Genomic DNA, 15,674 nt, shown 5'->3' on the forward strand with positions numbered 1-15,674 from the left:
AAAGTGCAACTCATCCGAATCTCTGCTGCCCATACCCTGTCCCACACCAAGTTCCAATCACCCAATTAACCTCTCGCCCTTTGCAACATTCTAGTGAATCTATGTTGCAGCTCCAATATCCTTTCCATCGTTAGGTTTTCAAAACTGCTCACAGTATTCCAACTATAGCCTAATCAATGTCTTGTGCAAATTGATTGTTACCTCCTTTTGGATTCAGTGCCACTATATATAAAGTCCAGAATACCATTTGCCCTTTTCATGCCTGCTTTTGAAGATGTATATATTGACCCCTAGATTTCTCTGTCCTTCCGCTCCATTGAGAATTTTACCAATTAGGCCATATTTACATTCTCTGTTCTCTTTGCCAAAAAATACTGCTTCACATTTATCTAATTTAAACTGCAATTATCACATGTGTCCACTCCACTATTACCTGCCATGCCCCTTTTTATAAAGAAATGAACTTTTGCAGTTTTTAATGTCATCTGCAGTCCTAAATTATATTATGTCTTGTAGTTCCTGGATACCTATTACTTGTTCTGTTGGCTTCATTTGGTAATCCTTAATTAAAATATTGATAATATACGTTTCTAAGATTATATAACAATGAGTTTATTTTCATTGAGTTTGTAAAAAAAAACTTGTCCCAAATATCTAAAATAATCCTGTTTAAAAACATTAAAAGAAATGACCAATCTGATTTTATCTGGAAGATTATTTTATGTAGTATTTCTTATGAGATTAGTCCAGTAGGACTTTCAAATAGTGACAGCAGAAACGCCGATGTAATATTTAGATATACTACCTACCGTAGGACCAGTAATCCTTTTATTTTTTGATATGAAGGACAGAGCTTCATCTTTAACAGAATGTTTTCTAATTCATGCTTAATTCATCTCTTTTTTTAAACCATTTGTCTTGTGGCTGTTCTTTGTTCTGTGATGTAGTCAGTAGACACCTCCAATGAAACAGTCAGAAATGCTATGACGGAGGAACCTAGCATCAACAAGGTACAGCTCAACTGTTAATTCCCAGCTCTGGCACTGAATGTAGTGTTCTCCCCAGGATATACTGTTCTGCTGTAGTGCAATGTTAACATCTAGTCCAACATAATTTGATTAAATGAATAACTGAATCTATATTTAAAAAAAACTATAAATTAAAAAGTTTATACAAGCCAAAGTACCTGGGGAGACCACACATTAAATCAGGTTCATAAACTGCCAGGGTAATAGCATTCACCATATTACGTATTTGGAAATATAAAAATTTCCTTTTACTTGGTGTGTTAGTGAACCGTTCACTAACTGCAAATAAAAAAAGTATGGACTTGATTTTTCCCTTTGCTAGCACAAGTGCTAATTTTGAGTTTGTAGCATGAGTAACATTGCTATTTTTCATTCCAGTTAGAACAAGTTGCATTGGTATTTTAAAGAATCAAAAATTTAAAGTGCAGATACTAATCAGAGGAAAATTATGCTGGCGAGAAATGAGAAACGCTACCTCTCTAATAGAATGCCTGAGGGTCACGCAGACTGACAGATATTGAGCATTTTAAGGATTGCTTAGACGCTCCTTAGTGAAGAAATCTTCAAATATCTAATATGGATCTCAATATGGCAAATTTCTGCTACCAATTACATTTCACTGTGCATGTGCAGGACTTAGCCCCTGCAAATTTAATTTTACCATGTTTAAATGCTGATTAAAATCACCAGATATAGGAGGCAGTCTCTAGAATTTCTGCAAATTATGCCTATTAAAAACTCTTGTTCTACTTTGTACGAAGTGTGCAGAATCTACATAAGAACAGGAGTAGATCATTCATCCCCTCGAACCTGTTCCTCCATTTTGTTCGATCATGGCTGCTCTATACCTCAACTCCATTTACCCACCTTTGATCCATAATCCCTTAATACCGTTACCTAATGAAAGTCTGTCGATCTCGGTCTTGAAAGTTTCAATTGACCCAGCAGCCACAGTCTTTTAAGGGAGAGAATTCCACATTTGCACTACCCTTTCTGAGAATAGGTACTTCCTGATTTCACTCCTGAATAGCCTAGCTCTAATTTTAAGGTTGTGCCCAGTTCCCCCACCAGAGGAACGAGCTTTTCTGTATCTGTTCTATCAACTCCCTTTTATCATTTTAAATGCCTCAATTAGGTCACCCTTCAACCTTCTAAACTCAAGGGAATACAAGTCGAGTTTATGCGATCTGGCCTCAATTTAACCCTTTAAGCCCCGGTATCATTTTGGTAAATCTGCGCTGTTCCCACTCCCTCCTGTGTGATGCCCAGAACTGAACACTACTCTAGATGAGGTCTGACCAGGGCTCTACAACGGAAGCATAGTTTCCCCCCTTGTATTCCAACCCCTCTTGAGAAAAGGCGATCATTCCATTTGCCTTCTTGATTACTTTTTGGACCTGTGCCCTAGCTTTTAGTGATGTGTGTACCTGGACACTCAAATCCCTTTGCTCCTCCACGGTTTCTATGCTCTCGGCATTTAGGAAAATATTCAGATTTGCCTTTCTTGGATCCAAAGTGGACTGCCTCACACTTCCCCACATTGAACTCCATCTGCCACATTTTTGCGCACTCTCTTAATCTGTCTATATCCCTTTGTAACTTCCTGCTCCCATCTACATAACTTAAGATTCTCCTAATTTAATGTCATCTGCAAACTTGAATATACAAATCTCCACTCCCTCATCCAAATCATTGATATATATGGTGAAAAGTTGTACAGAACACCACTTGTCACATTTTGCCAATCAGAGTACATTCTCTTTATCCCTACTCTCTCTCTGACCTCCCAACCCATATCTTAAGGTTATCTCCAATTCCATGCGCTCTTATTTTTGCTAATAGTCTCTTGTGCGGAACCTTGTTGAATTCCTTCAGAAAGTCCATATAAACAACATCCATAGACACTCCCCTATTCACCTTGTTAGCGACCTACTGAAGATTAGTCACACTTGACCTACTCTTCACAAATCTATGCTGACTCTCTTTGATCAGTTAGTACTTGTTCAAATGCTCAGTAATTCTTTCCCTGATTATAGACATCTATTCTTGACCCCCTCCATTTCCTCATTTACAAGCTGCCCTTCCATGACATAATTCACTGGCAATGGTTCAGCTGCCATATGTACCCTGAAGACATCAGCTCAACAACTTCCCTCGATCCCTCTGTGCTGTCAGACTGCGTGCCTAACATCAAGTCATGGATCAGTCAAAACTTCCTCCAGTTGAACATTGAGAAGTTTGAAGCGATCACCTTCAATCCTCAAACTGCGTCCTTGCCATTGACTATCCCTTTCCCCAGTCACTTGTTCAGGCTGAATCCAACCATGCAAAACCCTGGCATTGTGCTCGACACAGAGGTGAGCTTCAAACCTTACATCCTTTCCATCACCAAGACTGCTTACCTCCACCTCTGCAACATTGTCCCCTCTGCCCCTACTTCAACTCTGCCACTGAAACCTTTTATCACCTATAGACTACATTTTTTCAGTGTTATATGCTAGCCTCTCCTCATGCACCCTCCATAAATTCGAACCTATCCAGAATCCATCTATCTGTATCCTGTCTTGCACCAAATTCCAGTCGCCCATCATCACTGATCTGCACTCACTCTCCAACTCCTTGCATTCAATTTAAAAGCCTTGGCTTCCATCGCCTCATTCCACTCTAGTGTTGCAATTTCCTCCAGCCTTACATCCTTTCCTGGACCCTTTGTTCGTCTTACTCTGCCCTTTTGTGAATCCCTCTTCCTCTCACCCCACCATTGTTGGCAAAGCCTTCATCCATCTTGACCCCAAAGTCTTTCTCTAAACCCGTCTGCCTCTAGTTCTCTCTGCACCTTTTAAAAACTTTCTTAAAACCTATCTTTTTGATGAAACTTTTGAGTCAATCTTTGTTATCTCTTCCCCATGGCTCAATGTTCCTTTTATCTATTTATCCTTTTTTTTTCTCCCTTCTCTGAAGAGGCTTGGGACTTTTTTACATGAAGAATGCTATAAAAATGAAAGCTGCTGCTGTTAAATTTATTTGAACACACTACAAGGTGCAGAGTTAGTCTGATCTGTTGCAATTGTACTGTTACCAGATGAGAAATACTAAAGCAACTCTTTGCTGCTACCTACCTGATGATTTAATAGCTTCTCAGCAAAATGTCCCAATGACACATCAAAATTAATTTTGTTCAAAATTGCTGTCAGTCTCTGGTGTAACAAATTCTTCTTTGCGCTAATACTTCCTAATTCCAGTAGCAGTGGTGGTACTATTGACTGCTACCATAAACTAAAAGGATAAATTCAGTGTCGCACAAACCTGAAGTCTGGAGTGGAAAATAGTTAGCACTGTGCCAAAGTGCAAAATTGAGCCCAGTGTGCCGTTTGGTTGTATAATATACATTATCAATGTTACAACTACACAACATTGTTTTAAATCCAAGAAGGTGTAACTAGTGTAGTAAAGTCTATCTCTTTTTAGTCTTGTGCAGGCATATACAAAATTGCTGAAGGTGAATTTCTGAAAAAATCAGTTGGAAATGTTATGTTCAGTTTTAACGTTTGTTCACATTCTAGTATTATCAGGAAACAAATTGAGTTATTATAGTATATGGTCTTTTTCTATACTATTTTGCAAAGGTTGAAGCAGATTCTGGTTACCCTGGTGGAAGGGCAAGGATTGTCCATAAGGAATCTGACATCATTACAGCGTTTGCAATTAATAAAGTAAGTGAACACATAGTTTCATCAATAAGTAAGTCAAGACTTTTAAATTGCCAGTCTAATCGCTTCTTTGAATAAGGTAGTGTGATTTTCAGTTGAAAACTAATAAATACTGTTTTTGAAAAGATATTGATTCACTGTGCATTTAATGAAATTCTATTTTTACATTGCGAGGTGAAAAGCATTTATCACTACAGGCAACTTGGGTTTCTTTTCCTCAAGTATGGGGGTGAAAAACTGAGATGATTCTGCTCTGCTAATTTCTCAGGCTAATCGGAACTGTGTTGCCATAGCCACAAGTCATGATATCCAGGAGCTGGATGTGTCTGCAATCCTGGCTACCCAGATCTATACTTGGGTTGAAGATGAGTTTGAGCTGGAATCAAAAGGGTATGTATGGTGGGAGCCAATTTGATTTTCTGCTTTACAATTGAGAAGACCATGCAGGTCTTCATAAAATATTCCAAATTCCTAAACGTCTTTGCAAAAAGTTTGCAATTTCCAATTGTGTGCTTCCAAATAAAACAATTTTCTGCATTACAAAATGGCATTGCTTTGGAGTTCAGAGATTGTAAAATGTGAATCCAGATCATTGTTTTCACAAACTACTGTAGATATGCCTAGTCATTGTTATATTGCCCTTCTTAAATAAGTATATGTGTGAGCTTTCTATTGATTTTAAAAATATTTCTAAATGTTGAGAAACTAGGAAATGTAGAGGAGCAAAGAGTTTTGGGAGTCCGAGTACAAGAATCATTAAAGGCTATTAGATGGGTACAAAAAGCAATCAAAAGGCTAATGGAACATTGGACTTTATCTCAAGAGGGCTGGAATACAAAGGGGAAGAAAGTTATTCTTCAGTTGTATAGAGCCTTGGTCAGATCCCATCTGGAGTGCTGTGTTCAGTTTTAGGCACTACATCTCAGGAAGGATATATTGGCCTTGGTGGGGGTGCAGAGTATATTCACCAGAATGATACAGGAGCTTAGAGGGATAAATTATGAGGACAGGTTGCATAAAGTTGGCTTGTATTTCCTTGAGTATGGAAGTTTGAGGAGTGATCTGATTGAGGTATTTAAAATGTTAAAAGGATTTGAAAGGGTAGGGTAATAAACTATAATCTAGGCTGACACTTCTGTGCAGTACTGAGGGAGTGCTGCACTCATGGAGGTGTCGTCTTTCGGATAAGACGTTAAACTAAGTAACAGGTGGATGTTAAAGATCCCATGGCACTATTTCAAGAGGAGCAGGGGAGTTCGCCTGTTTTTTTTCCACCAACATTTATCCTACATTACACTACACTTCAAAAGTACTTAATTGATTCTAAAGTGCTGTGGGTCGACCTGAGGTCATGAAAGGCGCTATATAAATGCAAGTCTTTCATTTCAAATAGCTTTCAGTTCATGCAGCAAATTTGGCTGATAGAGGAAGTGCAAGAAGTCATTATTCCTATGCTGTTGTGGGGAAGGGGAGAGAGAGAGGTTTTTTTAGGGGTAAAGATCCTGTTTGGGAGGCGGAAGGTAGAAAGACAACTGTTGAGCAGGGAAGGGGAGAAACCCTGCTTTGAGAGGGGTGCATATCCTGCTCTGTGGAAAATAATTTGTTGTGAGCAATATCACTCACTGCATTTTTAAAAAAAGTGTTGAGCCGGCATAGTAGAGTTTGTGTTTGGACTAAAGTTATTTTATCTGTTAATAAGGGACACATTAGTATAGTGGAATGTTGGTTCATTTGGCAGGATTGTAGAGGGTCAGCAATAGCAACAGGGAAGGTGCTCCATGTAATGTGCACTCTTAAATGCTTTGCTAGAATCAGTAGCTTCAAATAACTTGTCAGATCCATGCTGACTTTGGCTATGTTTAATATGAGTTAAGTGCAATTAGATTCCTGCCTGGTGGGTAAATGCATAGCACTGGTTATGAAACATTTTGGGGTCAATTATAGGATGGCCGAGTGGGTGCGTTCGTGGCAGGGGGGTTTCCTAAAATTGGGGAATCCTGGAGCGGGTCCGGAGCCCGGCTCCATCCCGCCCACTTCTGGGTTCCCCAATGATGCGAATCGGCGCGGGCGCAGCCCCCGCATGCGGGACTCCCACCGGCAATTAAAGCCGGCGAGATGACAGTTTAGATAGTGAGGGAGGTACTTGAGGTTGTTGACAGACCTCATTAGGAAGAGATTTTAGCAGGAATGTGATTTTGAACTCTCCTCAGCATGTTTCCCATGCAGGGGGAAAACACTCCCTGTTGTTAGACGTGTTTCCGTCAGCATCCATTGGGAGATGCAGAGGATTCCTTGACAGTTGGGGGGAATACCTCATTCATTGCAGCAGGGCACTCTGTCACCTCAGACAAAGTTTTGCCTGCCACACCGTTGTCTCCACACTCAAAATTATTACATTGTATCCTAAAGTCTGCTGTTCAAACACATTTACCTACTTCGTGGACCCCCTAATACTCTCACCTTCAGGGTGGTGGGGGGTTCCATAGCTGCATTCATCACTCCATTGGAGGACGAGCAACATCACCAGCCTCGCCAGGCACGCTGTCCACCTCCGCGACGTGGAGCTACACAACACAGTGCTGCACAACAGGCACCTGCACAAAGTAGTCGTGCAACTATACATACACCCACTGTAGGGTGACCCAATGGGTGGCATCAAGGTTGTTTATGGAGAACCTCATGAAAGGGCCTTATTGCACAAGCCAGTCAAGAATGGCCAAGATGTGGCAGTAGTGGTGACAATATAATATGTAATGTGAGTTGATCAGAAATCAAATATCAGTAAAAACCATGACAAACCCTCAAACACCCTTGTGCATCCCCATCATGCTCACAACACTTTTGCCTTACGCTTCCTACTACACGTACGTGATGCATGCACTGTGGCTGCAGCACAAGTAGTGGCAGGTGGGGTGAGGCTGACTGTGAAAGAGATGCACAAGAGGGGTGAGTATGAGACAGAGCCATGAGATTGTATGAGGATTGGGTTGAGTGGTAGTGGTGGGATGAGTACTGGGGAGGTGAGGAAGTGCAGGTAAGATGAGGATGAGGGTTCAGTGGGTATGAGGGGTGATGTGACAAAGTAGTGTTGGCAGTGCAGAAGGAGATGTGGGGTGGGGGCGGTGATGTGGCAGACGGAATGTAGGGGAATGAGAAAGTGTATGCACTTCGGCTGACCTACTTAGGTCATTGAAGCGCCTCTTGCCCTGTATGCAGGTGCGTGATATGTTGGTGGTGCTGGTGACCTCCTCTGCCACCTCGAGCCAGGCCTTCGTGGTGGCAGAGGCAGGCCACTTCCTCCCGTCTGCCGGGGAAAGATCTCTGTCCTCCCCCTCCTTCTCACCCCATCCAGTAGGACCTGGAGTGAGGCATCATTAAAAATGGGAGCAGCCTTCCCCTGGGCTGCTCCATGCTGTAATTTTGGCTCCTTTCTGCAGCATCAGTCAGTGGAGGACTGCTCCTTTAAATAGGCTGTCAGCTGGAGGAGCCCGATGATGCGGGTGCTCAGTCCGCCCGCTGCGCAGCTTTCCAGCACGAAACCCGGAAGCCAAGGTCAGTGGCTTCAATTTACTTACGATCGCGTGGGGAGCCCACCGATTTTACTGGGCGGGTTACTGACGCGCCCAGTCGAACCCCCGCTGGTAACCCGCCTCCCTCCTAATGTCGGCCCTTTATCTCTGATTTAGTTTTAAAACTTATTTTGTGTTTGCTCATAGATCGGATGAGTTTCTCGTCGTTCATGCTAGAGAGGATTTTGGTGATTTACAGTGCAGCACACCTTATACTCCCAGTGTTCCTGGCACCCCAATAAACATGCCATGGCTAGGCAGCGTACAGACTGGCAGAGGGGCATCTGTGGTAAGTGAAGATTGCACATTTACTTTTTTTTTTATTACTAAGCTTTCCACTTACTATACCAACCATTATACCTATTACAGAAACATCAATTATACTAAGGCTGTTACTAATGTTATACCAAATAATTGACTGAGAAAATGACAGAACAAAATTTCCAAATATTGTACTAAGCACATGGGGGAGAAAGGAATAGAAGAGTATCCTGATACGGTTAGATGAAGTAGGGAGGGAGGAGGTTCGTGTGGAGCATAAACGTCGGCCGAATGGCCTGTTTCTGTGCTATAGACTCCATGTAACTTGATTACACAAACACATTACTATTATCTCTGGGATTCCATTTAGCCTCCCAAGTTTAATGTTTGGGTGTTAATATTGGTTTAAAGAGGTCAAAAAGGCAATACTGTTCTTCTGGTGACTTCAATATGCTGTGTAAATTTGAAATTACACATTTATTATATCTTGTCACATCTATTAGCAGGCCATCAGTATTGGTTAAGAATTGCCATTTATAAACATTGCACTTTAGTCTTAAAAGTTGTCTCAGCTCTGACAAAGTGCTTGGCACGATAATTGAAAATCCTAATGCAATTTTAACCTTTGTAGTGCAGCACTAATTTATCTCTTTTAATGAGGTCATGCTCTTGTGCCACTGACTGATTATTTTGTTACGTAGCTGCTCTTTCCTTTTGGTAAAAATAATTAAAAGTTTGGCCTATCGGGTTATAATTATAATAAAACCTGCATTGCTTACCTGTCTGATAATCATAGAATCATAGAAGTTACAACATGGAAACAGGCCCTTCGGCCCAACATGTCCATGTCGCCCAGTTTATACCACTAAGCTAGTCCCAATTGCCTGCACTTGGCCCATATCCCTCTATACCCATCTTACCCATGTGACTGTCCAAATGCTTTTTAAAAGACAAAATTGTACCCGCCTCTACTACTGCCTCTGGCAGCTCGTTCCAGACACTCACCACCCTTTGAGTGAAAAAATTGCCCCTCTGGACCCTTTTGTATCTCTCCCCTCTCACCTTAAATCTATGTCCCCTCGTTATAGACTCCCCTACCTTTGGGAAAAGATTTTGACTATCTACCTTATCTATGCCCCTCATTATTTTATAGACTTCTATAAGATCACCCCTTAATCTCCTACTCTCCAGGGAAAAAAGTCCCAGTCTGTCGAACCTCTCCCTATAAGTCAAACCATCAAGTCCCGGTAGCATCCTCGTAAATCTTTTCTGCACTCTTTCTAGTTTAATAATATCCTTTCTATAATAGGGTGACCAGAACTGTACACAGTATTCCAAGTGTGGCCTCACCAATGCACTGTACAACTTCAACAAGACATCCCAACTCCTGCATTCAGTGTTCTGACCAATGAAACCAAGCATGCCGAATGCCTTCTTCACCTCCCTATCCACCTGTGACTCCACTTTCAAGGAGCTATGAACCTGTACTCCTAGATCTCTTTGTTCGATAACTCTCCCCAACGCCCTACCATTAACGGAGTAGGTCCTGGCCCGATTCGATCTACCAAAATGCATCACCTCACATTTATCTAAATTAAACTCCATCTGCCATTCATCGGCCCACTGGCCCAATTTATCAAGATCCCGTTGCAATCCTAGATAACCTTCTTCACTGTCCACAATGCCACCAATCTTGGTATCATCTGCAAACTTACTAACCATGCCTCCTAAATTCTCATCCAAATCATTAATATAAATAACAAATAACAGCGGACCCAGCACCGATCCCTGAGGCACACCGCTGGACACAGGCATCCAGTTTGAAAAACAACCCTCTACAACCACCCTCTGTCTTCTAATGTTTTCTTTCCACCCAGCCTGGTACAGAATTCAACATGTTTGGGTCACCACTCCCAAATAGATGTATCTTGATGGGGTTAGAGGAAAATGAGCAAGGTTTACTAAAAATGGAGAGAGTATTTTATAAACAAATTAAGGTAAATGATATATTAGACAAGAAAAACAAAAATAAAAAATGTAAAATAGCCAAAAGAAAAGAGAGAGCAGACAAACAGGATAGATTCAATTTTATACCTCTCTTCAATTTGACTTTTAATCCTTGCTAGAGATGAGTTTACCCATTTGGCTGTGGGGACCAACAACAAGATTACCCATTGGCAGATCCTTTGCTTTGTTGACATGTATGAAAACCTAGATCTTAAAGTTAAGGGGAAAAATAGATTTGGTTACATTTGATATTTTAAATGTTAATTGTACATTTTTCTGAGGACACATAGAGATTAGAGTAAGGGACAATATGGCAAGCAGACTTCAAAGATTTATTTATTTTCCATTAAAATTAAGTGCTTATTTTAATTTAAAGTTAATAATACTAGAACAAAGCTATTAACTTACCAGTAGTTTTATTACTGTCATGCTTAGGTTTGTTTGAGTCACATTTTGGGCTCAATTTTTGGACGTCCGAGCGGGTGGGTTCGTGGTGGGGGGGGTCCGAAAATCGGGGATTCCGGAGCGGGTCCGGAGCCCGGCTCCAACCCGACCACTTCTAGGTTCGCCAGTGACGTGCTTAGATGCGCGCGCAGCCACCGCTTGCGGGACTCCCGCCAGCAATCAAAGCTGGCAGGATTCCACTTAAACCAATTAATTTGATAGTTCAGGTTGTTGGCAGACCTGATTTGTAGGATATTTTAGGAGGGGTGGGATTTTCATCTGAACTGTGAGTTGAAATGGACGTGTTGCAGCCACCAGCCTGTGGCAGCTGCAAAGGTCCATTTGACAGGTGGTGGGGACGACCCTCACTCATTGCAGGAGGCCACTCTGTCACTTTAGACAAAGTTTGGCCTCCTCCACCCTCCTAACAAAATTCACAACTTGCAACCTCAACCTCCGTGTGCAGACACATTTACCTACCTTGCGGACCCCCTCAAACGTACATCTTCTGGATAGGGGCCGCCGTAGCTGCAGTCATCACCTCCTCTGAGGACGAACAGCATCACCAGCCTCGCCGGCCACACCGTCCACCTCTGACACGTGGAGCTCCACAACACAGTGCTGTGACACATCCACCTGCACAGCGGGAGGGAGGGCAACCGCAGAGAAAGATGTGACACAGAAGGCACTACCCTCGCCACAGTGTCTACAGACCAAGGCTCAGCTTCCTGGACCTCTCTGAGCAGCAGTACGCACGGAGGCTCAGAGTGACTCGATATGTAGTTGTAGACATCTGCAGCCTCCTTGATGCCGAGCTGCTCCCGGCTGGCCCGAGCACCATCTTCTTACCTGTCGCTGTCAAAGTCACCGCTGCCCTCAACAACAACTTCTCCGCATCCTTCAGTGTGCCACCGGGGACATGGCCGACGTCTCTCAGTCGTCTGCACAAAAGAGCCCTGCAAATACACCGACACCCACTCTGCAGTGACACAATGGGTGACATCAGTTGTGGGTCTTCATGGCGATCCTCAGGAAAGGGCATTATTGCACAAACCAGACAAGATTTGCAAAGACGTTGCAGTAGTGGTGACAATATAATATGTAATGTGAGTTGATCAGAAATCAAATAGAAGTAAAAACCATGACAAACCCTCAAACACCCTTGTGCATCCCCTTCATGCTCACGACACGTTTGCCTTACGCTTCCTACTGCACAGATGTGATGCATGCCCTGTGGCTGCATCACAGGTAGTGGCAGGTTGAGTGAGGCTGACTGTGAAAGAGATGCATGAGAGGGTGAGTATGAGACAGAGGCATGAGATTGTATGAGGATTGGGTTGAGTGGTAGTGGTGGGATGAGTACTGGCGAGGTAAATAAGTGCAGGTAAGATGAGGATGAGCTTTGAGTGGGTGTGAGGAGTGATGTGATTGAGTAGTGTTGGCAGTGCAGAAGGAGATGTGGGGTGAGGGCAGTGATGTGTCAGACGGAGTGTAGGGGAACGAATAAGCGTACTCACTTCGGCTGACCTACTTAGGTCATTAAAGGGCCTCCTGCACTGTATGCAGGTGTGTAATATGTTGGTGGTGCTGGTGACCTCCTTTGCCACCTCGAGCCAGGCCTTCGTGGTGGCAGAGGCAGGCCACTTCCTCCCGTCTGCCGGGGAGAAGATCCCTGTCCTCCCCCCTCCTCCTCACCCCATCCAGTAGGACCTGGAGTGAGGCATCATCAAACTTTGGAGCAGCCTTCCCCCTGGGCTGCTCCATGCTGTAATTTTGGCTCCTTTCTGCAGCTTCAGTCAGTGGAGGACTGCCCCTTTAAATAGGGCTCCTCCAGCTGACAGCCTATGATGCGGGTGCGCAGTCCGCCTGCTGCGCAGCTTTCCAGCGCAAAACCTGGAAGCCAAGGTAAGTGGCTTCAACTAAGCTGCGATTGTGTGCGGAGCACCCCGAATTCACTGGGCGCGTTACTGACGCGCCCAGTCAACCCGCCCTCCCCCCGCTGCCAACCCGCCTCCCTCCTAATATCGAGCCCTTTGAGTTGAAAATTTACAAAACCGATCAGCCCGGAAATGCAGGAATTTTCCCCAACCTGCTTGTCAGTCTTGGAGTTAAAATGCATCTCATCAATATGGTTTTATATATCAATAAAACTATTCTTGACATCATTTTCATAGAACTTTTTGTATTTGGGATTTTGGCAACACCGGCAAGCCCACATTTTTATTGCCCATTCCTAATGGTCTTAAATCGGTGGTGGTGGGCATACTTCTTAACCATTGCAGTGCTTGTGCTATACTATGGTTTTTGTGAGTCTCATGGTATGTAAGATGACATTTTCGATAATGAAAAATACAAACTGTTTTGTAGATACAAATACTGTAAAGGTGAATCTACAGTCCAGTATATAATTTTCTTCTGGTGTACAAACACTTACTTAAATTGACACTCAGAATTCAAAGCATCACCTATAAAGCAATAATTTAAAACGGGTCAAGAGTTTATTTTTCTCTCTTTACTTTCTTTCATGAAGTTTTCATGTGATTTCCTTAGTCAGGACATATTAGCAACTGCTTAAGTATAAATAATGACCACGCGTCTTATTATAAATTTAATTTTATATTATACCATAAAATTGCCTTAGCATAATTGATTCAAACTGTTAATGATTTTAAATTGGTATTCTTCGCTACAAAAGACAGTCATTGATACTTGAGCTTTTGAGGTCCAGCCCCACAATGTTTACAGTATAGTGAGGGGAGGGACCTGAATGTACATTTATCAAAGAAAATTGTAAAGGTGGGAAGTCAAAGAATTACTCTTTCTTTCTTCATCAAATTCCTTGAAAGAGGGCCAACAGGAGGAGGGGAGAGGAAATTTGTAAGAGATTTCTATTCCCTTGAGTTTAGAAGGTTCAGGGATGATCTAATTAAGGTAATTATTCAAGAGTTTCGATAGAGTAGAAACAGAGAAACTATTTCCTCTGGTGGGGGAATCCAGAACAAGGGGGCATAATAAAATTAGACCTAGGCCATTCAGGAGTGAAATCAGGAAGCACTTTTTCACACGAAGGGTAGTGGTAATCTGGAATGCTCTCCCCCAAAAGTCTGTGGATGCTGGGTTAACTAGAATTTTCAAGACTGAGATCGATAGATTTTTGTTAGGTACGGGTATCAAGGGAGCAAAGGCGGGTAAATGAGGTTGAGGTTCAGATCAGCCATGATTTAATTGAATGGCAGAACAGGCTCAAGAGGCTGAGTGGTCTACTCCTGTTCCTATGTTTTGTAGCCTTCCAGAATAAACCCATTGTGGAAGCTGTGAATTTTTAGGTGCTCTGAGAACAGCTGCTAATAATGGGGGTTGGAGGAATGATTTCTGCTTTGGGGCATTTTAAGATTTTTATCCCATCCAGCCGTATGCAAGTTTACTTGTCCGGCAACTATCAGGCTCTGGGGTCTGCTGTGTGTTTACTCATTGGATTATGTTTGACATCTAACAAATTAAAATCAAGTATTTTGAAACTGTTCCCATCTCAAAATAGACAGGGTAGCTAGGAAGAACAAGAAAGAAGGAAAATTAAACATTTTAGAGTGAGACAAAAATAGATTAGGTTCACTCGGTAGGAAATAAAAATACAGTCAAGATCCTAAAAAAAAAACACTTCACCAATAGGAAGAAGAGTTCCATGTCAACCAGAATTAAAGATTTATACATTTTTAATTAAAGATATTTAGGGTTAATATTAGTGAGTATTTGAGTAATTTTCTGTTTTGATAATGTTTGTTTCAGACTCACAGTTTGAGAGTTTAAAATGGAAGTGTGTCAGAAACATTGTTTTTCTCAGATGCGCATTGCAAGTAATGCCGTCTGTTCTCTTTCACTCTTCTCTCTTCCCCCCCCCCCCCCCCCCCCCACTGGAACATTTCAAGTAAATTTCTTCTGATTAAAGATCTTAAATTTTAAAAGTTACAGAATCATAAAAGCCCCAGTTACAGTTCAGTACTTCTGCCATTGGTAGCAGTGTCACAGGGTTCTTAGGATTGGGGAAAGATCATTTGACTGTCAGTTGTTGATTAGGGAGACTAATCCTCTGAGAATCTTCTGATTCTTAAGGAAGATGAATATATTACCTTCTGTCGTTCATGTTCAAAACCTCTGAGGCAAATTCTGTTGATGAGTTTAATACACAAGTAGCATCAGTAGTAGGAGTAAGATTAGCTCTGCAGGACTCCCTGCTATCACAATTCAGCAGTGAAATCAGTCATTTCTTTCCCTGCCTCTGGCTTAGTTACCAGTAAGGGTGGTGATTTCAGCACCAATATGAGACTCCATATGGCAGAACATGGCAGATGCAGTATAATGTGGATAAATGTGAGGTTATCCACTTTGGTTGTAAAAACAGAAAGGCAGATTATTATCTGAATGGTGATAGATTGGGAAAGGGGGAGGCGCAGTGAGACCTAGGTGTCCTTGTACATTCAGGTGCAGCAAGCCGTTAGAAAGGCGAATGGTATGTTGGCCTTCACTGCAAGAGGATTTGAGTACAGGAGCAGGGATGTCTTACTGCAGTTATACAGGGCCTTGGTGAGACCACACCTGGAGTATTGTGTGCAGTTTTGGCCTCCTTATCTGAGGAAGGATGTCCTTGCCATGGAGGG

At 42.4% G+C, this 15,674-nt stretch overlaps 1 protein-coding gene across 6 annotated transcripts in view; it reads left to right on the top strand.

Annotated features, from left to right (window-relative positions):
- LOC137320967 (dmX-like protein 1) overlaps window positions 1-15,674 on the top strand; it is a 209,858-nt gene that overhangs the window by 168,327 nt on the left and 25,857 nt on the right. For 4 of the 6 annotated variants that reach the window (XM_067983005.1, XM_067983008.1, XM_067983009.1 and 1 more), the window contains 4 exons: window positions 948-1,010; window positions 4,655-4,741; window positions 5,007-5,128; window positions 8,455-8,596. In XM_067983005.1, the coding sequence (XP_067839106.1) occupies window positions 948-1,010; window positions 4,655-4,741; window positions 5,007-5,128; window positions 8,455-8,596 (414 nt within the window). The remainder of the gene's footprint in view (window positions 1-947; window positions 1,011-4,654; window positions 4,742-5,006; window positions 5,129-8,454; window positions 8,597-15,674) is intronic. The other 2 variants (XM_067983007.1, XM_067983010.1) reach the window with 1 other exon arrangement.

The sequence above is a fragment of the Heptranchias perlo genome, chromosome 4, assembly GCF_035084215.1.
Source record: "Heptranchias perlo isolate sHepPer1 chromosome 4, sHepPer1.hap1, whole genome shotgun sequence".
NCBI classification, from domain to species: Eukaryota; Metazoa; Chordata; class Chondrichthyes; order Hexanchiformes; family Hexanchidae; genus Heptranchias; species Heptranchias perlo.